Below are 25,164 nucleotides of genomic sequence, written 5' to 3'. Positions count from 1 at the left end.
GTCTGCTCAAAGACTCTTCTGCTACTCTGCTCTGTGCTGCCCTCTGGTGCAATTACTGTGGATGAAGGCTCTTCCCAGTGGATTGCAGGTGAATTGAACAGCAAGTAATAATGGCTTTGCAAAGGGTCTTGTGCAGTGTTTCCCGTCGATCTTTTTCGACGGCCCGACTTGGTGGTCTCTTTAAAGCATCGGACAGTAAGTATCGTATCGTAACGTTGATGGCTGAAGGTCCCAATGGTGACGGTGCTCGGCCATAACCTTCCATCCCGTGATCCCCATTTTCTTTTACTTTAGATCGATCAAATTTTTATCTGACACACTTGTTACATAGCCTAGTTGCAGAGGCAAACCCTGCTTTCTTTAAGATTAATATACGGAATGCTGTCTCATCTTTTTGCCAAGTTGTCCTGTTTGACCCAAGGCACTGGCACTTTACACCAAAATCTCTTAGACCCGTGTACACTGTCGAACATTTGGCTCTTACTTTCGCAAGTGTCTGTAAGTTACAGTTCACGTAGCTGCTCAAGGAGCATGCTTTTTCACCAATTTGTGCATGAGCCACCCTTGAATGCCTCAGTTTATCAGTAAATGGGCACGTATCACTTGCCTTTCTATGCAATATGAAAAATTCACCCCTATTATACTTCCCTTTTTGGACTTTTCAAAATTTGACTAGCTTAGTTTGCAAATCATCAACTCCTTTGCAAACCCTGTGATTCCTCTATATTTCATTGCGGATTTAATTTATACCACAACCTCACCGTGCCATTTGATACATCTTCTGGACACTTCTTTAGACATTTGAGACAGATCAGAAATAAGTTTTTTTGTTGTATTCATTTATTATTTATTTCTATTTTCTTGAGAGTCGTGTCAATCTTGACTGAATTGTGTCTTTATTGCTGCCTTGTTACATTAACATTTTAATTTCATTGTTGTGTTTGTAGATCTTCCCAATCCTCTTGAGCATGCTAGCGGTCTGGAAAGGAAACAATTGCTGGCAGAGCTGCAAGGAAATGAGGTAATTTTTGCTATTGATTGGTGTTTTAGTAGTTCATATGTTGTGCATTCCTATACCTATATTTTCTATGTTTCAGGATCCTTTTGATATGAATATCCAGAAACGGGGTGTTTGCACCAAGGAAAAACCTCATGTTGTATATTCCTCCTTCCACGAACGCCTAGTTGGTTGCATATGTGAAGAAGACTCTGAGAATGTTGTCTGGATGTGGCTCAGACAGAGTGAACCCAAGCGATGTGCTTGTGGTTACTGGTTTAAGCTCCAGAAGGTTGAGGATCATTAAAGTATGATGTATAATACCACATTTTCTGACGTGTGTAGTTCAAATATTATTTGAGCAACCACCATTAGTGAATTAGCAATGTCTAACTGGTCATTGCCAACAGCTTTGTACAGTTTAAAACCTGCAATAAAATACTTTTAATTGGGATTTAAATTGTTTTAATCAGCTCTGACATTTATCACAAGAAATTTAAAACTGATATGTGTTCCTGGGGGGGTTGAAATATTAAATGCAATAGATGTACGTGATGAATGTATAAAATGTTATCTGGGCTTTTTACCTGAAGGAAAATAAAAATAGTTAATGTAACTCAGGTTGCTTAAATTCTAAAGAGAATTACACCTTTTCTGAACTTTTCTGTATTATCACTACAAACAATAACACAGTATAAATCACAGTACTCAATAAATAACAGCAATTTAACATAAACATAAATTTACTTAAGACGTCCAAAAAAAATGAAAATATGTAACTTAAGCAAGAGCATTTCTCACTGGAAGAAAAGGCCAATTCATTTTACGGTCTCTATTTCCTCCAAGAAAGTCACCTCGACGGTCAAGAATCATTATACTAGGTAATGCATCCAACAGAGGCAGGAGATTGATTTGATGAACAAGTCGGCAAGCACACAAATTGAGCGCTTTCAAGTTCGGAAAACTTGACGGGAAAAAGTGGAGCAATTCTGAGGACACAAGAGTCCCATGAAGGTTCAGCCGTTCTAAGCTAGGCAGCTTCTTAAGAAACAGTTTCAGGGCAGCATCTCCTATATTGCAACGACATAAACACAAATTTTTAAGCTTGGGACAACAATTAACTAATAATGGCATTGAACTGTCAGTCACCAAATTGGAATATCCAATATCCAAAGTCACCATTTCAGGAAATTTGTCACGAAACAGAATGTTTGTAAAATCATAATCTGTATAGTCATTGGGTTTTAAAACAAGACTTCGTAATCCTCGGTAATCAGGTTTTGCCACTAACTCTAGTAGTTCCCTCCCCACACTTTGTGCACCAAAAACATATACTGTTTCAAGTTGATTTGATGATGAATTGATTCCCTCCTCAACCTTTTCTGGGTCTACATAATATTCAATAGCTTCTACCTTTGACATGAAAATATGTCTTAAATTAGGGCAATTTTTTATACATTCAATTACAAATTTTTCATGGTAATTGAAGTTTCTTACTATTAATGTTTGAAGTGATGAAACAGATGAGATTCCTGTCAAATCAGGGTCATGGTCTTGTTTTCGTTCAAATTTCCATCTAAGATCAAGATCAAGATGCTGCAAGTTAATAAGATTTTTGAGTAAACTATAGGGTACAAAAAAATCCCCATGTAACTTTAGCCAAGATAGATTATAACAATTTGTTATTAAACAGGGAACAAATCTGTGGCATGAGGTGTATGTATATGAGATGGCATCAATACTTGGGGCACAACGAATATAGCTCATCAATTCATGGCATGGCATATCTCTGCCGAAAATAAGTCTTCGTCCTTTCCACACATGCACAGCCTGAAGCAACTCATGCCAAGAATTACACACATACTGGACTGATGTTACAAGATGCGGTGCATCACAATAGGAAAAGATCATGTACATAACTTCTGGAGGAAGATCCAAAATACTTAAAATAGGTGTTGAGGTAGAATTCGAAGCAGCAGTCTCCTCGCCCTCTCTGTGAGGCAACATCATTCGTTGCTGCAAACAAAAAAAAGAAAATAAAAAAAATCAGAAAAAGGGTATGAAACAAAATTTTAATGCTTATGTAAATTAATAAATATACCTTCTTAAAATTGTCTAATACAAGAAATGCTTGTTTTAATTGGGTGATGTGACAGATGTATGTCCTCTTCATCCTGACTCTGAAATCTCTGATGTGTTATGCTCAGAGGAAGACTTCCCTGTAACCAAAAGAGCCAGAAGTATCACAAGCCGTCCAACATATCACTATATAACCCCAGAGGGTTTACCATTTCAAGAAAACAACAACAAAAACGCACAATAAATAGGTCAGGGAAGGAATGAGTGCAAAGCCCCGGCAGTGGTACGGAAGCCGACGAGCAAACGACGAACTCGTATCTCGGATATTGATTTGTGCCCGGGAACCTAGGCCTGGGGTAGGGCAACCCAGGGGCGGAGCAGGAGAGGGTGGGGAAAGAAAGGCGTGGTGAGGGGGAAGGGAGCGAGAAGGGGGCGAGGGCGAAGGGTTGAATAGGGTGGAAACGTCACACAGCTTCAGCCAATCAGAGAGCCCGATTCAAGAGTGGGGGCAGACACCGTGTCCAATAGGAGCTGGCTCCGGGTGACAGCACGGAGCACAACCTAACCCAACCAGGCAGCATTGCCCCACCACCGTGAACTACAAGCAGACTGCACGAGTTAAATCGCAGTATTTTCTTGCCTCACATTCAGGTGCTACTTGTCTGGACTCAAAATGCCACTGGTGCTGATAACGGGCATACCATCTTCCGGAAAGTCTACACGCGCAGCCCAAATCAAGGAGTATTTAGAGAAAGAGCATAACAAAACAGTTCATATAGTGAGCGAAAACGAGGTTATAACTTCCTCAAACTTGAAAAAAAATGCCCTTTATTTAGGTAAAGTGTCCCAAATTTCTACCACATTACTACTGATACAAGATTGAGAGAAAACTTTTGAGGCATACCGCAAATCTAATGGACAGATTAAATTTCCATGCAGATTCGTCGAAGGAGAAAGAAATACGAAGCATAATTAAATCAGAGGTTCAAAGGTAAAAAAAAGCATACTTTCAATTAATTTTAATTTAGATTAAAAAATCAAAGGCAACTCATCGATTTCTTTTAAACAATAAAATCAATCAAAACAGGTTGGTCAGTCAAGATGCAGTTGTTATTATTGATGCAGCAAACTATATAAAAGGTAAAATTGTCATCAAACAATTTCAATAAGTTGAGTTTCGTTTTCTTCTTTTTTAAAAACAAATTGTAATTTTTTTGGTTTATGTAGGGTACAGATATGAAATATACTGCATGTCAAAGAGCTGTAAAACAACCCAATGCACAGTACATTGTGAAACTTCAACAACAGCAGCATGGGACTTTAATGTAAAAAGGTCCTCAACTAACAGTAAGATCATCTCTGAACCTGCACTATTCAATTCAGTCCAATTAAGCTATGAAAACTGAAAAGATTAAATTTTTCTTGCATGATTCAGATTCTGGAGATGAAGTCTATTCACAGGACATATTTGACGCCTTAGTAATGAGATATGAAGCTCCTGACAGTAGGAATCGGTGGGATAGCCCTCTCATTCTTGTACAAGCAGAAGACAATTTGCCGAAAGAAAAAATTGCATGTGCTCTATTTGATCGCAAACCGCCCCCACCAAATCAGTCTACACAAAATGTAAGTGAATGCTGAAAACTTCAATGGCTTAGTTAATGGTTACTATACAAATCATCTGTTTTTATAAATTGTAAATCTATTCTTTTTCTCATTTGCAGGCTCCTCTTTCAGCAACTAATTATCTTCATGAGCTAGATAGAATAACTCAAGACATTGTCACGGTATATTTATTTGTCCTTTTTAAACTTAGGTCCTTAAGGACTGTTCATTATTCACAGAAGGGTCTGACGGCACAGAAATCCTGCTATGGGGCAAACCTTAGCGCATGCATGCCTGCTTCTTGACACATAGCAGGGTTTTCGTGATGTCAGACCCTCATGTAATAAATAATGAATGAACCCTGGTTATGTTTACTTGCTGAAGCTAAACTTCGTTTCATTTTTCAGGCAATTATGTCTGCTCAGAATATGGGCATAGAAGGAGATATAAAAATTCCTGGACAGAACAACTTGAATGTTAAGTTAAATGGAAACAAATTGACAGCAGCCCAATTGGGCCGACATAGAAGACAATTCCTGACCTACTCCAAAATGCATCCTTCATCTGACACTTCTAGAGTAGCTTCATTGTTTGTACAATTTTTAAATTCATCTCTCTCATCATAGCTGCATGATGCAAGAGCAACCCAAAATATCTGTTTTGAATAACAAACAACTAATTATTAAACGAAGGCCCATGATCGAATAAAAAATACTTCTTGGATAAAAAAACTTTTGATTTCTTTACCTACAGATAATTAAGCCACCGACAAGAAGTCAAAGCTGAAACAACAAGCCCTTTGTTCTATACATAGAAAAGTGATACCATTCATTCAAAAAGTTCCAACAGGTTGATGATGAAAGCTGAGTGGACAGATGTAGTGAATGAACCGGGAAGAATGAATCCTAACCTATATTAAGTGCGTTTGGTTTAGTATTGCTACATATCTAAGACCTACATGTGAATTCCCAAGTCTTCGTGTCCATACCAATGGTTCCAGTGTTGCATAGAAATTTTGAATCAATCAAAGCAAAACCTTAATATCCCATTCAAAAACACAACACAGATTTCTGTTCCGTCGCCAGGGGGCAGCACAACCGCTTGTAGTTCGAAGGCGCTCCGCGGTGAGTGGGAGCGCTGCAATGTTTATAGCAGCACAGCACCAGCAAGCAGTCGTTCGCGTTACTTTGAAACTCTCACCAGCAAATTGTCCGTTGGTGAGTTTTTAAGAATCTTTTTGGGGTTGTTTTATCGCCTTTGGTTCACAAACAGTTTCTTTCACATGCACGTCTATTAGATTCGAGGACCTCTCGCTGTGAAACCTGAGAGATTGTCAGTGATGCGACTTCCTAACCTAACCCTCCCGGTTAGTCAACAGTTACATTAACGTTTTATTATTCAAAGTATTAGTGTGGTGAATAACCTCTACACCTCTCATCATTTTAATTGAAGTAAGCTTGTACTACTTTTCATACCCAGGATTTGCTAAAAGGACCCTCCTCCTTTGTTTGAAAAATGTGTCTCCTGATGCATGATGCTCTCTTAGCTTGTGCAAATCAATAAATACAGTTTGGGATAATGCTTTTGCAGTTTATAATCAAAAATTCCGCAATCTTGTGCTTTGTCAACCTGTTTGGAACCACTCTTATTCAGGAAGGGTTTGTTGGTGCCTGGGTCCACATTTTCTAGAGTGAAGATCAATGTGTTTCGCAGCTCTTTATTTTGCGCTTCTAGTTCCCTTTGACTCCTCAAAAAAATTTCCATACTGTTTTTTTAAAACATGGACTGGTGTACTTTCATAACTAGAAACTTAAAGAAACCCTGTGATGAGTTCACCGTTTCAAATGTCAGCACGCTCAAAATGTAGAAGGGAAATTCTTCCGTTACTAAAAGTGTGTGGCCTAGGGTGTCCGTCAGTCTTACTGCGGTGAAGTTTGTATGTAGTGACTACATTGAACATGTGTTGTGGGTGAATGAAGTCATGTTCAACTATTTGGGCTGTGCACCAGAGAGCAAAGTGGGACCAAAGGCGAATTTCTATGATATCAGAGCAACTGCTTACTGGTCCAGTTGCCAGCAGGGGCTCAAGACTTACACAGGACTGCCAGACCGAGTCAAGCCTACGACGGAGTCCCGTCGAGGCGCGGTGCGGCGCCGTGTCTGTGTCCCCGGAAGTACCGCGAATAGTTACTCGTTGAGTGGGACAGGCTGCAGGCCGGCCAGAGGCAGCCAGAGGCCCCGCGGCCTCGCCCTCCCCCCGTCTCTTGAGCGCCAACAGCCAACGGGCCGAAGCCAGCCCTTCCCTCCCGCGGTGCGATGGTCTGCTCTCCTTCGCGGACAAGGCCTTCCGCGGTGTATGGTGGATAGCCAGGCGTAGCGCGTAGCCAGGCGGTGCTGATGCTGAGCTTGCTTGCCGTGTGGCATTGGCAGTGCCACCCCCCTTCCCTTTCCCTTCCCTTCTGGGCCGCCTTGCCGCCCGGCCTCCCCTTGCCGCCTTGCCCTTTCCGCCGCGCCGTGGCGAGCCAAGCCGCATCGCGTCGCGGTCGCGGCCGTGCCGCCGCCGCGCCTCCCCGCGGCCCCCCCGCTCGCCCACACCTCGCGTGGCGTCTGCTGCGCGGTCGATTCCTCGAATCAGCGGCGGTGCGATGGTCTCGATGGCGCCACGAGCGAGTACGCGAGAGGGAAGTTCAACCGATGTTGTTTGAAACTGACCCCTGCTTTGCCCCTAACTAGGGATGAATGTCTTCGTCTTGGTGCCCCGTGGCTTGCCGGCCCGGTACCGCGGTGAACTCCGCCTGCCTGGTCCTTCCCTAACTCTGGCCGTCCGAGGCCCAACTCGATCCGCGCCACTCTCTCGTTCTCTAGCGAGCCTGCATCGCCCGCATCGATTCGCTTCTGCTTGGCGCGCGGCTGGCTGGCCAGGCTGGGCTGCCCGTGGCCTTGTTTTGTTGTGCGTGTGTTTGTGTATGTGTGGCCGGGGCCGGAGTGATCCGCAGTCGGTCACCTGAGTTGCTCGCCGTGGAAGATGCGTCTCGTCACCTGTGGCCCTGTGCGCTTGTTGTGGTTCGCGTGTGAGGTGAAACTAGTGCCCAAGCGTGTCCGTGTCCTTCAGCTGACGTGATACTGTTAAGGGCACCGAATAAGAGGCGGGAGTCAGAGAAGCACGTCTATTCCGAAGGACAGGGCAACAAGAATGGCAAGAATAACAGCAGCAGAGTCCTTAGTAACGGGGAGAGTTCTAGCGCGCATGCGCGGAGTGGTGCCAACCCTCACATTATCCCTCCTCTTGACGAAAGGGAAAGTCACCAGGAAAAGGGCCAGACCGCGAAACACAATGGGGCTCGATGCCTTTTTACACGCGTACACTTTAAGTTTCGGACACAGCAAAAGTTAATGGCCTAAATTAGAAAGAGGGTCGGGGCACTACCGGGGACAGTCTGTCAACATGCACAATGCGAGCACGCGTATCAGGCTCGCCGTCCAGTCTAATTTTGAGCACTACGTCGTTGATGACGCGTTCCACTTTGTAGGGGCCGGCCCACCAGGATGAGAGCTTCGGAGGATGACCGACGCGACGGCGCGGGTCATACAGCCACACCCGGCTGCCAACGGCGTAGGAAGGCCGTTTGGCCCGCAGGTCGTAGCGCTCCTTCATCCTGAGCGAGGCCAGGTCGGCCCGCTCGCGAACTGCATGGTGCAGGTCCTGGAGGCGGCCGTGCAGCCACGCAGGGTAGTCGCACTTGGGCACGCGGGGCACCGGCTGGTGTGGGTGGTGACCGCGGGCCAGGGACGGGGGAAGGTTGACGTCCCGCCCGAACATCATCATCGAGGGCGACACTCCCGTAGTGGCGTGCGGCGCAACCCGGAAGCTCAGCATGACCAAAGGCACCTGCAAGTCCCAAGAGTGTTGGTCACGCTGGCAAAGAACGGCTAGCTGCTGGACTAGAGATTTGATTAGTCGTTCCACCGCGCCGTCGGACTGGGGGCGGCCGGGAGTGGTGCGAGTCTTGCGCACACCCATGATGTCCAGCACCGCCTTGAACACCTTTCCTTCAAAGGTGCGCCCCTGGTCAGAATGAAGCTCTGTAGGCGCGCCGAAGCGAGTGAACACGTGGTCAACCAGTGCTCGGGCCACGGTCTCAGAGTGCATGTCGGGGACTGGAATGGCTTCTGACCACTTTGTAAAATAATCCACCACTACCACGATGTACCTGTTGCCGCGGCTAGTGACCGGAAACCCTGACACTAGGTCGACGGCCACCCGCTCAAACGGCACTCCCACGTTGTAAGGCCGCAGAGGCGCTCGAGGGCGCACGTTCGGACCCTTCCTCCGGCGGCACGCGGAGCAGGACAGCACCCACAGCTTGACCTCGGTGCACATTCCAGGCCAGTAGTAGTGCAGGCGAACCTTGCCCACGGTCTTGTTTCGGCCGAGGTGTCCACCGGAACCGGGTTGGTCGTGGAAGTAGGTCAGGACGCGTCCTACCAGGGAGCGGGGCAGCACAGCCTGCCGGGAGATGCGCTGGCTGGCGGCGTCCTCGAACCGCCGGCACAGGACTTCATCCACCAACTCAAGAGAAGCCCACTGCAGCCACAGGGCCTTAGTCTTGGAACTGGAAGCAGAAAGGGTGGAGGCAGCCGGGCGCTCCCCACGCCGCATCGCCGCCAAGATGGGTGCGATGTCCAGGTCCGTGCTCTGCGCGGCGCGCAGTTCGGTCTGTGAGGGCAGCATGGCGTCCTCGGCATGCACGGCGCCGACGGGAACGGCCTGCTGGAGGTTACGCTGCTCCGTGCGCACGCAGTGGCGGCAGTCAGTGTCACATGGGCGGCGGGAAAGTGCATCGGCGTTGCAGTGTTCTTTGCCTGGCCTGTGGACAATGGTGAAGTCATAAGCTTCCAGGCGCTCCAGCCAACGCGCCAACTGGCCCTCCACGGAGTCCCGGATAGTGCGCAGCCACTGCAGAGCCGCGTGATCCGTCCGGACCAAGAAGTGGGCCCCGGCCAAGTAATGGTGGAAATGGGCGAAGGCGACGACTATGGCGAGAAGCTCCTTCCTCGTCACACAGTAGTTCCGCTCCTCCTTGCTGAGCGTCTTGCTGAAGTAAGCGATGACACGCTCCTCACCGTTCTGCACCTGAGAGAGGACAGCACCAAGGGCAAAGTTCGAGGCGTCACAGTCCAGTATAAATTGGCCGCCCTTGGGGTCAGGGTAGCAAAGAACGGGCGGGGTGCACAGCGCCGACTTCAGGGCGTCAAAGGCTTGCTGGGCGGACGGCGTCCACTCGAAAACAGAAGCCTTGCGCATCATGGCGTTGAGAGGGGCGGCCAGCTTGGAGAAGTCCCGGATGAACCGAGAATAGTACTGCGCCAGACACAAGAAGCTGTGCAGTTCATCCTTGGTCTGCGGGACGGGCCAGGAGCGAACCTTCTCCGCCTTTGCCGGGTCTGTCCCAACGCCCTCGGCAGAAATGACATGACCCAAGTAGCCCAGCTGCGTGGAAAAGAGAGCACATTTCTTGGGATTGAGAAGGAACTTTGCCTTACGAATTTCACCGAACACCCTGGTCAAATTGCGTAAAGCCTCATCAAAGGTCTTGCCGGGAACTACAATGTCATCAAGGTACACTCGGGCAATGTCACTGGGAACTAAACGGTCCATTAAGCGCTGGAAAGTGGCGGGCGCATTACACAAACCAAAGGGCATACGCAAGAACTCGTACAACCCGTGCCCCGGCACACAGAAGGCGGTCTTAGCCATGGCGGCCGCGGAAAGGGGAATGTTCCAATACCCACACTTAAGGTCCAGAGAAGAAAACCACGACGCGCCGCGCAAAGAGTCCAGAATGTCATCAATGCGGGGGAGAGGGTAAGCGTCTTTCCGAGTGATGCTGTTCAGCTTCCGGAAGTCGATGGCGAAGCGAGTTGAGCCGTCCTTCTTGCCGACCAACACGACAGGGGACGCCCAGGGAGACTGAGAGAGACGAATGACGCCCTGGTCGAGCATCTCCTTGACGCACTTGTCGGCGATCTCCTGCTTGTGGAAGTCCAGCCGCCGCGGTGCCTGCTTGATGGGGGCGCTGGAGCCGGTGTCAATGTCATGCTCCACCAACCGACAGTGGCCGATCTCGCCATTGCAGGAGAAGATGTCTCTGAAATCAGACAGGAGGGCGCGCACCTGCTCTTGTTGAAGCGGGGGCAAATGCGCCGTGCAGCGGTCAGCGAGAGACGCCAGGGGTGGGGGGAGGACACCGTCGGGTGGAGAAGACTGTGGCTGGACCGTGGCGACTGGAGCTTGTTGGAGAGCGGTGAAACGCGCCAGGCACGAAGACTTCCGCACGGTGATGGGGCGATTCGAGAAGTTCTGGACGAGGACGCAGATGTCGTGGGAATCGGCCTCTGTGGCATCTGCGAACAGCTTGGGGACGACCACCATACCTGGGCGCCAGAGCGGGGCGTGCATCTCCACGGCGGCCATGCGCGCGATGTGGACGACGTCTGGAGCGGGTGCAGCAGAGGGCTCGAGCGGAATGACGCGTCGCTCAGGCCCCTCCCGGTACGAATGGGGGGCCAGTCCATTCGTACCGAGGCCAGAGGGAACGAACGGCTCAACCCCTGGGCGCTCCACGCGACTTTCCGCCATACCAGACGAACCCGTGGGAGCGAGCGGCTCAACCACACCGCAGCCGCGCACCCGGACGGGCACGCGTACGCAGGTCCCAGGCGGGACGGAGACGGCAGCAATCGCCTCCACCCGCATGGACACCTCGAGCGGGGACGGGGAGATGGTGACACGGCGCAAGGGGACCCGCTGGCCGCTGGAGCGCAGGACCATGGAGTCGTCGTCGATGTCCAGGGAGGACACGTGCGCCGCGATGAAGTCGCCCCCCAGCAGGCAGTCGTCGTGGACGTCGCCTTCGTACGCCCAGACCGGGATAGAAGCTGCGCCAAGTTCAAAATCGACGTACCTCGGCCCGTACAGGGAGCCCGGCGCAGCAGCGACGCCGGCATTCTGCATCCGCAGGACGGTGGAAGGCGGTGGACCATCCGGGAGGAGGCCGCCAGGGGCGCACCTTTGAAGCCATGCCAACCCTCACAATACTCTTTGCTGCCGTTTTCTGCGAGGTGAGCGAGTCAAGTGCGAGGCTAGGCGCCCGGCTGCGCCCGGCCGGCCCCCCTCAACGACGGCGGCGCCCTCCCAGAGTGGTGGGCTTCTCGCGGCTGCTCGCGGCAGACGAAGGAAAGGCGTGGGATTTTTCTGTTCTCGACGGCGTCCTCCAAGGGAAGCTCGATTCGTGTAGCCTCGCGGCGCCAGCGAGGTGGTCGGCAACAGGAATGGCGGGAGGGAGCGTACTCTACGGTACCTGTGCCTGGAGGGTTCGGCCCGCGCCCCGGCACTGCCCCGGCACTGCCCCAGCCGGCGGTGACGAGCTTGGACTTGTCCAGGCCCAGCCCAGCCGGAGTCCGGGACCATCCGCGAGCGCAGAGCCGCGCCGAGCGCCCCCGACCCAACCCGTCCCCGTCTCGGTCAGCGAGCTGGAACCGGTAACTCAGCTTTCTGCCGCGCCTGGCCCGGGCCCCGCCGAGCTGCCGAGCCAGGGCTGGCCAGGGCAAGCCCCCACCCCACCCCCGGGACCACGGGGGCCAGTGGGGCCACCAGCACGAGCGTGCGCAGCGCGTCGCAGCGCGCAGCCCTTGTTGCCCCGCAGCACCGCCAGCCCCTCCTGTCCAGCCGAGCCCCCGCAGCCCCGTAGCCCCACCCGAGGCCCCTGGTTCTGCCTGACCTGGCGGCCTGGCTGTGGGAGTGCACGCCGTGCACGGAGTACGCACTGGCCGACAGGCTTCCCTTATCCGTGGTCCGATGCTGTGCCAGGGCTGTGCCAGGGCAGCTTGCCGGCGGGCAGGTGCTCACAGGTGCCGCTGCCTCGATGGCCCAGCCAGAGAGGTGCTTCCCCAGGTTGAACGGTGAACCCGGTCGCGTCGCGCAGCACCGCGCAGCATGGCCCTGCAGCCGTGCACCTGACCTGGGTGCGTGACTGCGGCACTGCGTACTGCGTGCGCGATGAATGGAATGGCAGGGACACTTTCGTCTGCTTGCAAGCCTTGCAGGATTATTGATTCAACCTGTGTTGTGACTGAGCGCGGCTCGGCTCGGTCGGTCGGCTCCCAAGTCCCGTGCTCGTCGCGGAGGCCCCAACTGCGCCGTGCCGAGCCGAGCCGCACCGCGCGCTGAGTGTGTGGTCATGGTGGGGGTGAAGTGGTGGTGGGGGGCCGGGAGGCGGGACGCCAGAACGTACATCGTACGTTGGTTGTGGCGCTGCGAGCTGCGCGCTGCGGCTGCGCGTGCTGCGTAGCCAAATTTGCCAGGGCTGCGTTTTGCCTTGTGCACGTGTGACGGCAGCCAGCGGTGTGCCGCGGGGGCCGAGGCTCGAGAGCTTTGGCTCTCCGATAATGGCCAGACACTTTGCAAGTGTCGTGGCCGCTGGGCACCGCTGGGCCTGCCGGCGTGATTACGGCACCGCGTCAGCGCCCGCCTCCCGCCTTCTGCCCTACTTTGCGACGCGGAGCAACGCGCAGCAGCGCGGAGCCTCTGGCGTCGGCGGAGGGGCGCCGCGGCCGCGGACTGGCCGCGCCGAGACATCGGCTGCGCGACGCCACTCCCCGCCACGCCGCGATGCGACTTGACAGCCCGGCTGCCTTCTCTCCGCGTTCGCCGCGTTCGCCGCGGTGGATCGATAAGGTGGGGCTGGCGCTGGCTGGCCGGCCAGAGCGGAGCGGTGGTGGGTCGCGACACCAGCACCGTGGCGTTGAGGCCGCCATCCCCGGCGGGGTCCGTTCCACTGCCTCCCCCGGACCGAGGACGTCACGATCCTCGGCCGCCCACGCTCGCAGCCTGCTGGCTGGTACTGGCTAGAGTCCTGGCGGCCACCGAGTAGCCCGGAGTGGGTGGGGCGGGGCTGGCGGGGCCGTGCCGCCCCTGGCGTCCGCGGACCCCGGGGAAGCCACTGTTCTATGCCGTTCCATGTTCGGCCCGTTCGGCCCGGTTGGGCCCTCCCCGGCACCCTCACTGCCTCACTCGCACTGCACTGACTGCAACAGTCGGCGGGCGCGGGGCCCCTTGCTATGTACCGGATTCACTCTAAGCATCGCGCCTCCCCCACCCGACCTCCATGCCTCTCGCCCGCTCCTTGTCCTGCTTTACCTCGTCGCTTTACCCGTCTTCTGCTTGCTTCGCCTCTTCGCCTCCTCCGTTTCCTTATCCTCCTTCCCGCCAGCTGGCAACAGGCCAGAGAGCTGGAGATGCATTATGGGAGTCGCACCGCCACTGCAGCGGGAGTTGCAGCGGCGGCAGCAGCAGCTGTGTGGGATGATTCCGTTTCTAAACAAACTCGGCACGGCAGCGGCAGCAAGCGGCAGTCGTGCGCTCTCTGTCTCGTCTCTCTTCGACTGCCTACTACTGCCTGATCCCTTCCCTTCCCCCCTTGCCCTCTCTCTCTTTCTCTCCTTTCCACGGCCCGCCGCCTAACCGCCGCGGCCGCCCCTCCCCTTTCCCACCTCTACACTCCTACTCCTACCGCTTCGATTCACCCCCCACCCTGCCGTGCCTCTTTCACCTCTCTGGCGTTGTCGCTGCGTCCTCCTCCCCCACCCGCGCGACCCGCGCCTGCCCGCGCCCTGGCCAGCAGCGGCACGTCGCGCCGTCTCTCTCGCACCCCACGATGCTTGCGCCCGGGCAAACTTTTGTCTAGCCCAGCCAAGCGTTTCGCTGTGCTCGTGCGGGGCCACTGCCGTCGCCACTCGGATTCGGGGCCCAGCCAGCTCGCCGCTCGCCCAAAGAGGTTTCGCTCGGCACGACTCGACTCGGCACTGACTGAGGCCCCGGTCAGGCGCAGCGCACAGACAGCGCACTGGCTGACCGGCTGGTGATGTGCTGGTCGGCGCGGCTCGCGACAGGCACACCTGAGTATGGATTTTGCGCGTGTTGCTGGCGGCTGATTTCGGACTTGGCTCCATGTATGCAGAAGAATGTCGGAATATGCTTCCCGCTCCCGAGCGCTCGAGTGAGTTTGAAAGGGTCCAGGGCGTGAATACACAAACACACCGTTGTCACTGAAAAGCACTTTGAGCATCGTCCTGGTGCCACGGAAGGGAGGCCTCCGTTCCTCAAGTTTTCTTCGATGTACGTAGTACACTGCCGCGGTTGCGTTGTCCGGCTCTGCTCGCGACAGACCGACAGACCCCCGCTTCGCGCAACCGCTGACGCTCGGCTCGGCTGTGCTCGGCTCGACTCGGCTCGGCTCGGGCGGCACGACGGTTGTGGCCCCGGAACGAGCATAAATGCCTCCCAGTCGAGCTCTCAATCTTTCGCCCCTTCTGCTTGGTGCCTGTTGGCCTGTTGTTTTAGTGTGCAAACTCATCAATTGCGTGCTATGGTGACTGCACTGTGCCGTTTTGTGGACTTCTAAGCACGCAGATGCGAGGGCTGCGCCGCGGGTGATCGCAGAGAAGCCCGTTTGTCGCGCGGAGTGAAGTGAAAGTTGCGTTTGGTTAGCTGCTCTTATGGACGTGATCCTGCACCCTGGATTCTTTGGCGTCGCTGGCGCGGCGGGGACGTCCAGAAGGTAAATTGGGCGTAGGGCGCGCAGGGCTCGTTGGTGGCGCGGTGTAGTGCCCGTAGGGCGTATCCGCAGCTCGTCTAGGCTGGCCGGGGCGAGCGGACCTCTGTCTAACCTTACTGTGCTGGCGGCTGGCGCGGCCCCACAGCCAGGGCTAGCCAGGGCCCCTGCAGGCCCCTGGCGGCCGCTGGTCCGTTTCTCGGCCGCTCTGACTCAGCTGCTCCGGCCTGCCGCGAGCGGGAGCCCCTGTTATCCCCACGCCAGGGGCGGCCGGGGCCCTGATGCTGGTCCCGATGTCCATGGAGGCGGCCAGGGCGCGACTTGACGTGGCCGCCCAAGGCATTGGGGTGGCATCGCGGACCCCTACCAGCAATGTCATTTGGCTCGCATTTTGTGTGGGGCCCTCCCCGCGCTCTTGCCGAGCACCCCAGGGGGGGCTTGGACCTGGTCTGACCTTAACTCGTTGCTGGAAAGTGTCCTAGTAACCCATCTGTTTTGGTCTGCTGTGCTGCCATGAAGGCCGTCTTTTAGTCTTGTCTCGAATATTTGGTTACGTTGAACTAAACCCATCATTTGTCAACCAAGATTTTTTTAGTTCTTTTTATTAGTATTGGTTAGTTTTATTGAGGATGGATTCTGCCATTCTCCAGTTTAGGTTTTGTCTTCTCTGTCCTGATGTGTCACTTTGGCCACTCATTCACAAATCTCTCTCTTTGCAGCCACGCCAATGTGAGTTGAGATGAAACGTCGAGTGGAGGAGGCTGCGAAGCAAGAGGGAAGCAGTAGTAGTGTTACTAGTGGGCTGAGCGGGAGACCAGGAGGTCCACCTGGCGGGCCGGCCATTGTTTACAGTGGTCCGGTTCGCCAACATCATAACCGTGGCATAACACCACCAGGTGTGTTGGCTTGTTCTCAGACAAACAGTGCTATTTTCGTTTTCATCCTATGTTCTACAAGTTCTTCTCTATTTTCAATACTCTAGGGGGCAACGCTGTTTCGTCACCTAGTTTCCTGACGTCAACTGTTGCGAAAACCTTGCCATCAGAACGTGTTGGCTCTTCAGGTTCTTCAGAAGTGGCTATGCCAGCTTTCTCTATTGCCTCAAACTACTCATCAACCATGCCAGGGGCTACAGCAATTAAGGTAATAAATGCCAATTACCATAAGGTGTTATACTTGTGCCTTCATTCCTGAAACTAACATGACTCTCTGCTTTAGACGGCAGGTGGCGGATTGCAGGGAGGTGCCCCTTCTGGTCCTGGATTGCAGACAACTATCCACACCATGCAAACGCCTCCACAGGTCATAACCCAACAGCAACATGTCATCTTGCCAACCCAAACTCATCAGCCTATCAGGCACAAGGTAAAGAGGAGTTTGCCCTTCTCTACAATACTCAAATGGTACTAAAAGGGAGTGTTACCTTTTATTGTTATTATCCTTTCTGTGTTTTTTTTTAGGTTCACACGGGTTCAACAACTCCCCCCACAGTTACTGTTCAACCACAGCAGTCCCAACAATCCCAGCAACAGTTCCAGAAACTCAAAGTGGAAGATGCTCTATCGTACTTAGACCAAGTCAAATACAAATTTGGCAACCAACCTCAGGTCTATAATGACTTTCTGGACATAATGAAGGAGTTCAAATCTCAAAGTATCGACACACCTGGTGTTATTGCTAGAGTATCAGACCTTTTTAAGGGTCACCCTGAACTTATTGTTGGCTTCAACACATTTTTGCCCCCTGGCTACAAAATTGAAGTTCAGCAGAATGATCAGGTAGGGCATTAGTTTTATTAGAAATTTGTTTTCTCTCTTCCTCTTCCATTGTTGTGTTCGAGTAATTTGCAATTAAATCTTATTTTCTCTTTTTTTTTCTTGCCTTCTCAGGGCTTTGCCTTTCAAGTTTCTGTCAGCATACCCAGCCCTACAGCTTCAACCACAACTGTGGTGCACACACCTGGCGGTCCCATCACAACCACAATTGGAGGCACCACAACCCACATTACCCCTATTGGGCCCTTGGGGTCAGGCTCAGGTGGCAATAATATTATTATTGCTCCGCTAATGCCACAGTCAAGTTCTGCTGTCCCTCAGGGCGGAGCTCCTGTTGGAGTACCTACAAGTACTCCGCCTCTTCAGCCTGGGCAGCCTGTTTCCATGGGCAAGCCTGTCACCATTATCAGGTATGTTCCAACCTCCTTGTTGGTGTTATGGTGAATTATTGTTTCAGTGGTGTTGTAACAAAATGCCCTTTTTTGATTCTAGTTCAAGTGGGCCCATGGTGACTCACCATCCCACTCCCATGGTTGCTACAAGCAATCACAACACACCTGGCCTCTCATCTGGACCTTCATCAGTTCCAGTTTTGTTGACTAACTCTTCGAGTGGAAATACTCTGTCAGTGTCAACAGGTGCAGTGCCGCACCACGCTGCAGCACCAGTACACCACTCTTACCCACAGGCCACCGTTACCCCTGCAGCTCCCCCTCCAGGAAGCACAGTACCACATGGTGTCAACAGTGTTTCATCAACAAGTGGAGCTCAGGTAAGCACTTTGTTGCTGACTATGGTAAAGGTTTGTTTACTTTGGAAGTAAGTTTGCCTCACTTAATATTCTTCTTATTGTTGTAAAAAATTTAGACAAATGTCCAAACTCACCACAATGCCCATCCTGTACATACCTCTCACCAAATTCCATCAACGGGGACCAACTTGCACCATGCTGGGATGGCCCAAGCTGTTTCCCAAGCCCATCAGGCAGTTTCTCAAGGATTGCCTCATGGTGAGACTATTCCTCATTCAACTCAAAGTCAGCCAGTGGAGTTCAACCATGCCATAAACTATGTCAATAAAATCAAGGTTAGTGTTGATCGAATACATGCTCAAGTGTTCAGGCCAGTAGTTTTTCTAAAACATGCATCCTTATAATTCATTGGTTTACAGAATCGCTTCCAAGGTCAACCTGATAAGTATAAACGCTTCCTTGAGATTCTTCACACCTACCAGAAGGAACAAAGAAATCTGAAAGAAGGCTCTACTCTGAGTGCCAACACCATTGGTGGTAAACATCTGACAGAAGCAGAGGTTTATTCTCAAGTTGCCAAACTATTTGAAAACCAGGAAGACTTGTTGGCTGAATTTGGCCAGTTCTTGCCTGATGCCACAAGTCATCAAACTGCTATTGGAGCCAAAGTTCTTCCCAATGACCATCATGCTGCAAAGAAGCCTACCAACTTGAAGCTTGGTTACAATAGTAATTCTTGTCCTCCTGGCCGGGATCGAGATAGCACAACTCCAGCATCTGGCCTTGTTATGATGGGGACCCATGCTGAAAGGTCCCACGGTAACCTAAGCTCAACGTCCAAGTTTGGAAACAACAGTAGTGTGAAAAGGTCTCCATCCTTCTCTTCAGCTACTCCAAATTCATCCCATCACGGCCATCAGCACCATCCCCACAGTGGCAGCCATGGTAGTCATGGCAGTCATGCCACACCCCACGGAGGCCAGTCTCATGGCCCTCCACCAGCTAAAAAGCACAAAGCATGCATTCGAGATGTCACTCTTGCTGATGCGGGCAAATTTGGCACACTAAATGACTATGCATTCTTTGACAATGTGCGTAAAGCGCTGCGAAGCCAAGAAGTGTACACAAACTTCTTGCGTTGTCTGCAGCTGTTTAATGAGGAAGTTGTTTCAAAGTCTGAATTGGTGCAGCTGGTTACACCCTTCCTTGGAAAATACCCAGAGCTGTTTCGTAGGTTCAAGGACTTCATTGGTGCCTGTGAAGGAAATGTTAGCGCACCAGGTGTCCATGGCCTGGTTGGCGGGCTAGGCTCTAGTGGGCTAGGCAATTCACTAGGTGGTTTGGAGAGCATTTCCAACAATGTGGCTCGTCAAGATAGACCTACTGGTGACCATGCATTAGAAATAGGTAAGTTGCCCGTAACTTCTCCTTTAAAAGCTTAAGTTTTGATTTCCCAAAGTTATTGACATTATGACTTCTATAATTTCAGATTACTCTACCTGTAAACGGCTAGGCGCCAGTTATTGTGCCCTACCGAAGAATTATATTCAACCCAAATGCACAGGCCGTACTCCTCTGTGCAAAGAAGTTTTGAATGATACCTGGGTGTCCTTCCCTACATGGTCTGAAGATTCTACTTTTGTTACTTCTCGTAAAACACAATATGAAGAATATATATACCGGTGTGAAGATGAGAGGTTTGAATTGGATGTGGTAATTGAAACAAATGCTGCCACTATCAGGGTTTTGGAGGGTGTGCACAAGAAATTACAAAGGCTTTCTGCTGAGGAGGTAGCAAAATTCAGATTGGATGACTGTCTAGGAGGAGCCTCACCTACCATACATCAGAGAGCATTGAAGAGAATATATGGCGATAAAGCAGCAGATATCATTGATGGTTTGAAGAAAAATCCCTCTGTAGCAGTACCAGTCGTGTTAAGAAGGTTAAAAGCTAAGGAAGAGGAGTGGCGAGAGGCTCAAAAGGGCTTCAACAAGATCTGGAGGGAACAAAATGAGAAATACTATCTGAAGTCATTAGACCACCAGGGTATTAATTTCAAGCAGAATGATGTCAAACAACTGCGTTCAAAGAGTTTGTTCAATGAAATAGAAACATTATTTGATGAGCGGCATGAGCAAGCAGAAGAGGGCAGCAGTGAAACCTCAACAGGCCCTCACCTGGTGCTTCCCTATAAGGATAAAACTGTCTTGAATGATGCCGCAGAGCTCCTTATTCATCATGTTAAGCGACAAACAAGTATCCACAAAGATGATAAGCAACGCATCAAGCAGCTGTTGCGACACTTCCTTCCAGATTTGTTCTTCCATCCTAGGCAAGAATTAAGTGACGATGAAAGGGAAGATGCTGATAATGACGATGATAGTGATGCAAATGCATCCAAGGCTGCTCCTTTCAATGACCGCAGAGACACCCCTGGTGCTACCACACCTAAAAAGGAGGAAGAGATGGAAACAGATGTGAAGCCTCCACCACATGCAGTCTCCCAACATCCAGATGAATGCTATTCCCTCTTCTTTGGGAACAACAATTGGTATCTGTTTTTCCGGTTACATCATATTCTCTGCAAGCGACTTACACGCATGTACGACCGTGCTGTTGCTCTAGCCAATGAAGAGGCTCAGTATAGGGTTGACAGGAAAGAATCAACTGCCATAGCTCTACGTTTAAAACCCAAAAGTTAGTATTTTTGCGTTGAGCTGCATTGTGTTTATTTTCTTCTGTGGATCTTTTTTAAATATACTGTCTTTCTTTCAGATGAGATTGATGTTGAAGACTACTATCCTGCATTCCTTGATATGGTGCGAAATGTTTTGGATGGCAACATGGATAGCAATGCTTATGAGGACACCCTTCGAGAAATGTTTGGCATTCATGCCTACATCGCCTTCACTCTTGATAAAGTGGTGACTTATGCTGTGAGACAGGTTTGTAGGCTCTTTTTAATCACTTGCATTGGTGTTGTATTCTAGGGTTTCAAATGTATCTTCTTATAAACGCTTTTTTCTTTTATTTATAGTTGCAGCATCTAGTGTCTGATGATCCCTGCACAGAGTGTCAAGAAATTTTCGTATCAGAACAAAAGAGAGGTTTAGCTGTTGGTGGCCCTTGCAGCACAGCTCATCAAAGGACAGCAGCTGAAGTTGCTTATCAACGTAGAGCTGAGCAGACTCTGGCTGAAGAAAACTGCTTCAAAGTTCTACTTGTAAGTTGCACTTATTTTGCTTTTGAAAGTTAGTAGCATTGTTTTTTTCTCATGTGCACTTTTCTGTTACAGTATAAACGAGACTGCAAAGTCACTATTGAATTGCTTGACACTGAATCAGAGGAGCAAGAACAGCAAACGGAACCAACGCCCAAGTGGCCAAACTTTACTGAAAGGGAGAGGCGTTTCTCTAATTCTGAAGAAACCAATAATACAGAGGCAAACACCAGAACAAAAGAAGAAAGAGAAGTATGTTGTACCTGTATATGAAAAACCGGTTCTATAATTATCGTATCTAATTTTCCTTCTCATACAAAAAATTTCTCTGATTTTAGAACGATGGTGTTCTTCTTAGGCAGAGGAAAGCAGTCTACTTGCCTCGCAATGTTCGAAGAAAGAAACAGAGTCAGCCTGACGTCGAGAGCGAAATTAAAGGAATTGGCCCTGTTGCTGTGCCAGTCCCTGTTTCGGATGGAAATGACCCTTCTGAAGAGGAGAAAGGTGCTACAGATCGAAAGAAAAAAGAGAAGTCGAGGTTTGTGTCCTGGTTTCGTTGTTATGTAATGTTATTCATACTCTTCCTCACAGTTGTTTTCATTCCCACTTCTTTTCTGTTAACAGTGCTGAGGGGGATGAAGAAATGGAGGTAGATGAGGATGTTGAAGCAAGTAGTGGAAGAAGACAGTCCAAACAAGGAAAACCTAAGCCAGTGCGCCTTAACCATGGTCTTAATATTGAAAGTTTAGATGGTGCTGATGAGTTACAGTGCCACTTCAACCAGAATTCGTATAGAATGGTGTATGTTATCAACCGTGATAACTACTTGTATAGAGAACGAGCCCTTCCCAAGGCTAGACAGGTAAATTAATAGGCAGTCAAACTAGTTCCCTTATTGCATATTCATGAATTATCTCCTGAAGTTCATCTTCTTTTTCTCTTTGTGCTTTTAGTCCCATCCTACTGTGTCTACAAGGCTGAACAACAAGTTCCGATCGTGGCACAATCAGTGGGCCCAAGACCATGTCAGTGAACTTCAACAGAAAGCAAACAGTGATTGGTTAATGGGACGGGGTGAAGGTGTTGTGCCAAACAGGACACGTGTTTTGACCAACAACGACATCTGCAAAGCTCCCTACAGAACCTTCAACAGATACAGAGTGGATAGGCTAGTGAGTGAAAGTGCTTCTACAGCAACTGCATCTGCAGTTGAGGCATGATTCTGCTAGTTTCACAAACTTTAAGAGCCTTGTGGAAGTCTGAGTATTTTTTTTACCGTGACACGTTATACAATGGCTTAGAGTACTCGTGTAGTATTATTATTTCCTTGACTGATTTTGTTTTATTTCAGCATTGTGAAGTATGAATTGAGATTGCCATAGAATATGAACATGTCATAAACATTCCTTGTTTGACACTGATGTGGTTCACATTTGCGGCTTTCCCCCCTATGTGAAGTTCTAATTTTAAGCGTCTGGTCACTTTTACAGAATCAATTAAATGAATGACTTGTCAGGAACTGTAAATATGTGTTAATTGCTAAGTTTTATGTTTTCCTTGTTCCTGAATTTCCTGCCCCTCTATTTATTTCTCCATTTAAAGCAATAGTACAAGTACAAGTTTCTGTTAGTACTGTTTTTATTGGCACGACACATGGCTGTGCATGTGTCATGCATCTTAAGTTTTGCCAACTTGAAAAAAGCACAATGCCTAAAACTTTTCTGAACATTTTAGTTGTTACATAGGTTGTTGTGAGAATCATGTGACCAGTGAATTGTTGTTGTATATATCTAAATGTATACACATTTATTAAATATTTATATATTATATATATATATATGTATACATATGTGTATGTTATAAATATTTTCTGTGAATATCGTGTAGGTATTTTTTTAATGTGGAAATTATGTACTTAGTATTTGAGATCTATTCAACTGTAGTGATTTGATTGCAATGTGATAAACATTTTGCATTCTCATAACTAAATTTGTGTAATTTAATGTAAATATACATTGCCTCATATGGATTACCAGATAAAATTTGAACACAGTACAAAATGTTAACATATTTTTTGTTGTTCTAGTTGTAGAGAAGTGTCAGTAACCACCATTTCACATCTCACAATTATATAATTGTTTTCATGTTGGTATTTCACACTGGTCAAGTCCTCTGACCATTCAGCATCCAAATTTTAGCTTAACTTAGAATCTCAATACATGTGAAATTTGTGATCATTAAGTAAATAATTTATTTATGTGAAGATGGGTTGTTAGAGGTGCTTGGTCAGATGTATGCCATTTGCTTTGTACATAAGCCCAAATGTGATGGTGGTTACATTTTCTTTCTGTACACTTACAGTACTACCTATTCAAGACAATGTATTTTAGAAAGGTGAAATTGGAGCTAATTTCTATAGAGTGAATAAAAAGCAATGAACTCTCCAGGAAAATACAAGACTAAATTTTGTTGGTTTTTTTTACACTATGGCTCCTTACTGCTCCCTTGGGTGTTGTACTACAAGTCAATTTCTAATGTCTTGTCGAACTGCTGTTAATGGAGTATCTTTCCACTAGAACATTTCTTGTTAAAGAGAATCAACTGTTTTTTGGAGTGACTAGTCAGTGGTGCTCAAGTTGGTGATACGGGTCAGAAATGTACCCTAGTCAGTAAAGAACAAGATAATGTTAAATTGTGTGCAATACTCATAACACAGCATTAACTTCTTACCATCAAACTGAGCAAACCATGTTAGAGCAGTTCTGTCCTACATTTATCAGTTGTTATTTCATATGGCTTTGATCAATTTGGTTCAGTCTGTCTGTAGTTACTTTGCATAGTAACGTTACTGATTGGACCAAATAGTGGGGCATTTTGATGACTGATATGTATTTTACTACGCCTTGAAATGCTCTTGTGGGTGTGTTGATGTTACAGCTACAACTCAAAAGCTAGCTCAGACTGCAACTTTTTAGTTTCGCTTAGTCTCCTCATACCAAGAAGTCCTATTGGGCTCTATTATTCGCATGTTTCATGAGTATAAGAATTTCGTCCAATCCATCAGAGTAAGCGATTCTTTCAGTTGCTGTAAAACATGAGTGATTTATTTTTGAGTTTTGCGTAACTGTAACAACAACGCCTGATAGTAGGATTTACATGTGGTCATGATGCAGTGGCTAAATTAGATACCTGATTTTGTGTCTACACCAGAATGACTGCTGTTAAAGATTTATGAAGCCCTTTATACTTGTCCTGCAACCACGTGATACCTACTATCTTCTATACTTAATGTTTTGCTTAGTTTGCTAGATCTACTCAAGTCATGTGAAACCGTAGGATCTAATTAGCGTGACTCTGAATGCTCAAAGTGAGGGGGTAGTTACGACAATCATGCAGCCAGCAGTAGTTGGTGTCTGTGATGCATTTCTAATAATTTCACAAAAAGTCGTACTTAATTCTGTAATTAGGGGACTTTAAGGTCTCACAGATCAGAGCAGAACTTACGGTCAGAAGTGATGTACCAGTACCAGTTTTATTATATTTATAGGTCTTAAATCTACAAGTCCTGAGAAAGTTTTCTTTCTCAAGCATGTGAGCACCTTCCGTTAGCCACACAGCTCTGATACCTACTTCTGGATTACGCCATGTGTGTGATAAACAACCTACTACTTTGTCCTTTTCCGGTAACAAATTCCACTCGCACATACATTGCCTTCAAATCAAACCAAACCACCTCTCACATAGCAGATTTCTGTACATTAAAAACTCATCACCTTTTAACAGTAAAGTAAGACCAGTTCATTATTCAACAAGCAAGAAAAAGACACCTACTTTTTTGTCGTCCTCTTTGTCAGATTCTGTGCCATGATTTATTAAGTCCATCGCTTGCATATCTCTGTACGGAAATATGTAAGGGCCTTGATATGAAACATAAATGTGATGTCAATTACTATCTTACTTGTGCACATTTGCTTTGTGCTTATGTGATAATGTTGAATGGAACTGAAGTGGAGGTCTGACACAGTAACCAAGACAATATTTAATTCAACCGTTAAGAAACTGTGTGGCTACCTACAATATGAATTTTGAGCTGTACTTTCAGTCCTTTAATCAAAATAACATA

General features: G+C 48.9%; 4 protein-coding genes across 12 annotated transcripts; 3 read left to right on the top strand and 1 right to left on the bottom strand.

Annotated features, from left to right (window-relative positions):
* The first annotated feature begins 19 nt into the window (after positions 1-19).
* On the top strand, positions 20-1,451 carry LOC117645725 (cytochrome c oxidase subunit 5B, mitochondrial-like). Its single transcript, XM_034386078.1, has 3 exons — positions 20-195; positions 948-1,021; positions 1,098-1,451. Exons 1-3 carry the CDS (start codon positions 111-113, stop codon positions 1,302-1,304), a joined length of 366 nt encoding a protein of 121 aa, XP_034241969.1. The 5' UTR covers positions 20-110; the 3' UTR covers positions 1,305-1,451.
* On the bottom strand, positions 1,446-14,118 carry LOC117645716. Of its 5 annotated transcripts, none has more exons than XM_034386060.1 (3): positions 13,881-14,118; positions 3,099-3,216; positions 1,446-3,013 (listed from the first exon to the last, which is right to left on the bottom strand). In XM_034386060.1, exons 2-3 carry the CDS (start codon positions 3,168-3,170, stop codon positions 1,778-1,780), a joined length of 1,308 nt encoding a protein of 435 aa, XP_034241951.1. In that variant the 5' UTR covers positions 3,171-3,216; positions 13,881-14,118; the 3' UTR covers positions 1,446-1,777. The 5 variants fall into 5 exon arrangements, with proteins under 5 accessions (XP_034241951.1, XP_034241950.1, XP_034241947.1 ...); XM_034386059.1 differs by lacking the exon at positions 13,881-14,118 and adding an exon at positions 6,777-7,101; XM_034386056.1 differs by lacking the exon at positions 13,881-14,118 and adding an exon at positions 5,640-6,759.
* Positions 3,601-5,412, top strand: LOC117645720 (protein KTI12 homolog). Its single transcript, XM_034386070.1, has 7 exons — positions 3,601-3,912; positions 4,016-4,067; positions 4,164-4,216; positions 4,304-4,423; positions 4,512-4,702; positions 4,801-4,863; positions 5,089-5,412. Exons 1-7 carry the CDS (start codon positions 3,750-3,752, stop codon positions 5,305-5,307), a joined length of 861 nt encoding a protein of 286 aa, XP_034241961.1. The 5' UTR covers positions 3,601-3,749; the 3' UTR covers positions 5,308-5,412.
* Positions 5,772-23,505, top strand: LOC117645714 (paired amphipathic helix protein Sin3a). Of its 5 annotated transcripts, XM_034386052.1 has the most exons (17): positions 7,636-7,801; positions 11,777-11,803; positions 16,014-16,190; positions 16,277-16,437; positions 16,513-16,659; positions 16,755-17,072; positions 17,184-17,479; positions 17,562-17,841; positions 17,937-18,155; positions 18,240-19,227; positions 19,310-20,518; positions 20,597-20,766; positions 20,859-21,044; positions 21,117-21,293; positions 21,380-21,579; positions 21,666-21,903; positions 21,995-23,505. In XM_034386052.1, the coding sequence occupies exons 3-17, from the start codon at positions 16,034-16,036 to the stop codon at positions 22,259-22,261; spliced, it is 5,013 nt and encodes a 1,670-aa protein (XP_034241943.1). In that variant the 5' UTR covers positions 7,636-7,801; positions 11,777-11,803; positions 16,014-16,033; the 3' UTR covers positions 22,262-23,505. The 5 variants fall into 5 exon arrangements, with proteins under 5 accessions (XP_034241942.1, XP_034241945.1, XP_034241943.1 ...); XM_034386051.1 differs by lacking the exons at positions 7,636-7,801; positions 11,777-11,803 and adding an exon at positions 5,772-5,898; XM_034386054.1 differs by lacking the exons at positions 7,636-7,801; positions 11,777-11,803 and adding an exon at positions 5,982-6,047.
* The last annotated feature ends 1,659 nt before the right edge of the window (positions 23,506-25,164 follow it).

The sequence above is a fragment of the Thrips palmi genome, unplaced genomic scaffold (genome assembly GCF_012932325.1).
Source record: "Thrips palmi isolate BJ-2018 unplaced genomic scaffold, TpBJ-2018v1 HiC_scaffold_19, whole genome shotgun sequence".
NCBI classification, from domain to species: domain Eukaryota; kingdom Metazoa; phylum Arthropoda; class Insecta; order Thysanoptera; family Thripidae; genus Thrips; species Thrips palmi.
Note: the sequence above shows the minus strand (reverse complement) of the source record. Positions and strands in the feature narration are given on the sequence as shown.

What these genes read in the sequence shown, in the direction of transcription:
- LOC117645725 (XM_034386078.1), top strand. Translation starts at nt 111, where the DNA reads ATGGCTTTGCAAAGGGTCTTGTGCAGTGTTTCCCGTCGATCTTTTTCG. An exon ending in TCTCTTTAAAGCATCGGACA is followed by an intron (nt 196 to 947) that starts GTAAGTATCGTA and finishes TTGTGTTTGTAG; the next exon opens with ATCTTCCCAATCCTCTTGAG. An exon ending in CAGAGCTGCAAGGAAATGAG is followed by an intron (nt 1,022 to 1,097) that starts GTAATTTTTGCT and finishes TCTATGTTTCAG; the next exon opens with GATCCTTTTGATATGAATAT.
- LOC117645716 (XM_034386060.1), bottom strand. Translation starts at nt 3,170, where the DNA reads ATGAAGAGGACATACATCTGTCACATCACCCAATTAAAACAAGCATTT. An exon ending in TATTAGACAATTTTAAGAAG is followed by an intron (nt 3,014 to 3,098) that starts GTATATTTATTA and finishes TTTTGTTTGCAG; the next exon opens with CAACGAATGATGTTGCCTCA.
- LOC117645720 (XM_034386070.1), top strand. Translation starts at nt 3,750, where the DNA reads ATGCCACTGGTGCTGATAACGGGCATACCATCTTCCGGAAAGTCTACA. An exon ending in AAAAAATGCCCTTTATTTAG is followed by an intron (nt 3,913 to 4,015) that starts GTAAAGTGTCCC and finishes ATTTCCATGCAG; the next exon opens with ATTCGTCGAAGGAGAAAGAA. An exon ending in TAACTCAAGACATTGTCACG is followed by an intron (nt 4,864 to 5,088) that starts GTATATTTATTT and finishes TTCATTTTTCAG; the next exon opens with GCAATTATGTCTGCTCAGAA.
- LOC117645714 (XM_034386051.1), top strand. Translation starts at nt 16,034, where the DNA reads ATGAAACGTCGAGTGGAGGAGGCTGCGAAGCAAGAGGGAAGCAGTAGT. An exon ending in ATCAGCCTATCAGGCACAAG is followed by an intron (nt 16,660 to 16,754) that starts GTAAAGAGGAGT and finishes GTTTTTTTTTAG; the next exon opens with GTTCACACGGGTTCAACAAC. An exon ending in CATCAACAAGTGGAGCTCAG is followed by an intron (nt 17,842 to 17,936) that starts GTAAGCACTTTG and finishes TAAAAAATTTAG; the next exon opens with ACAAATGTCCAAACTCACCA.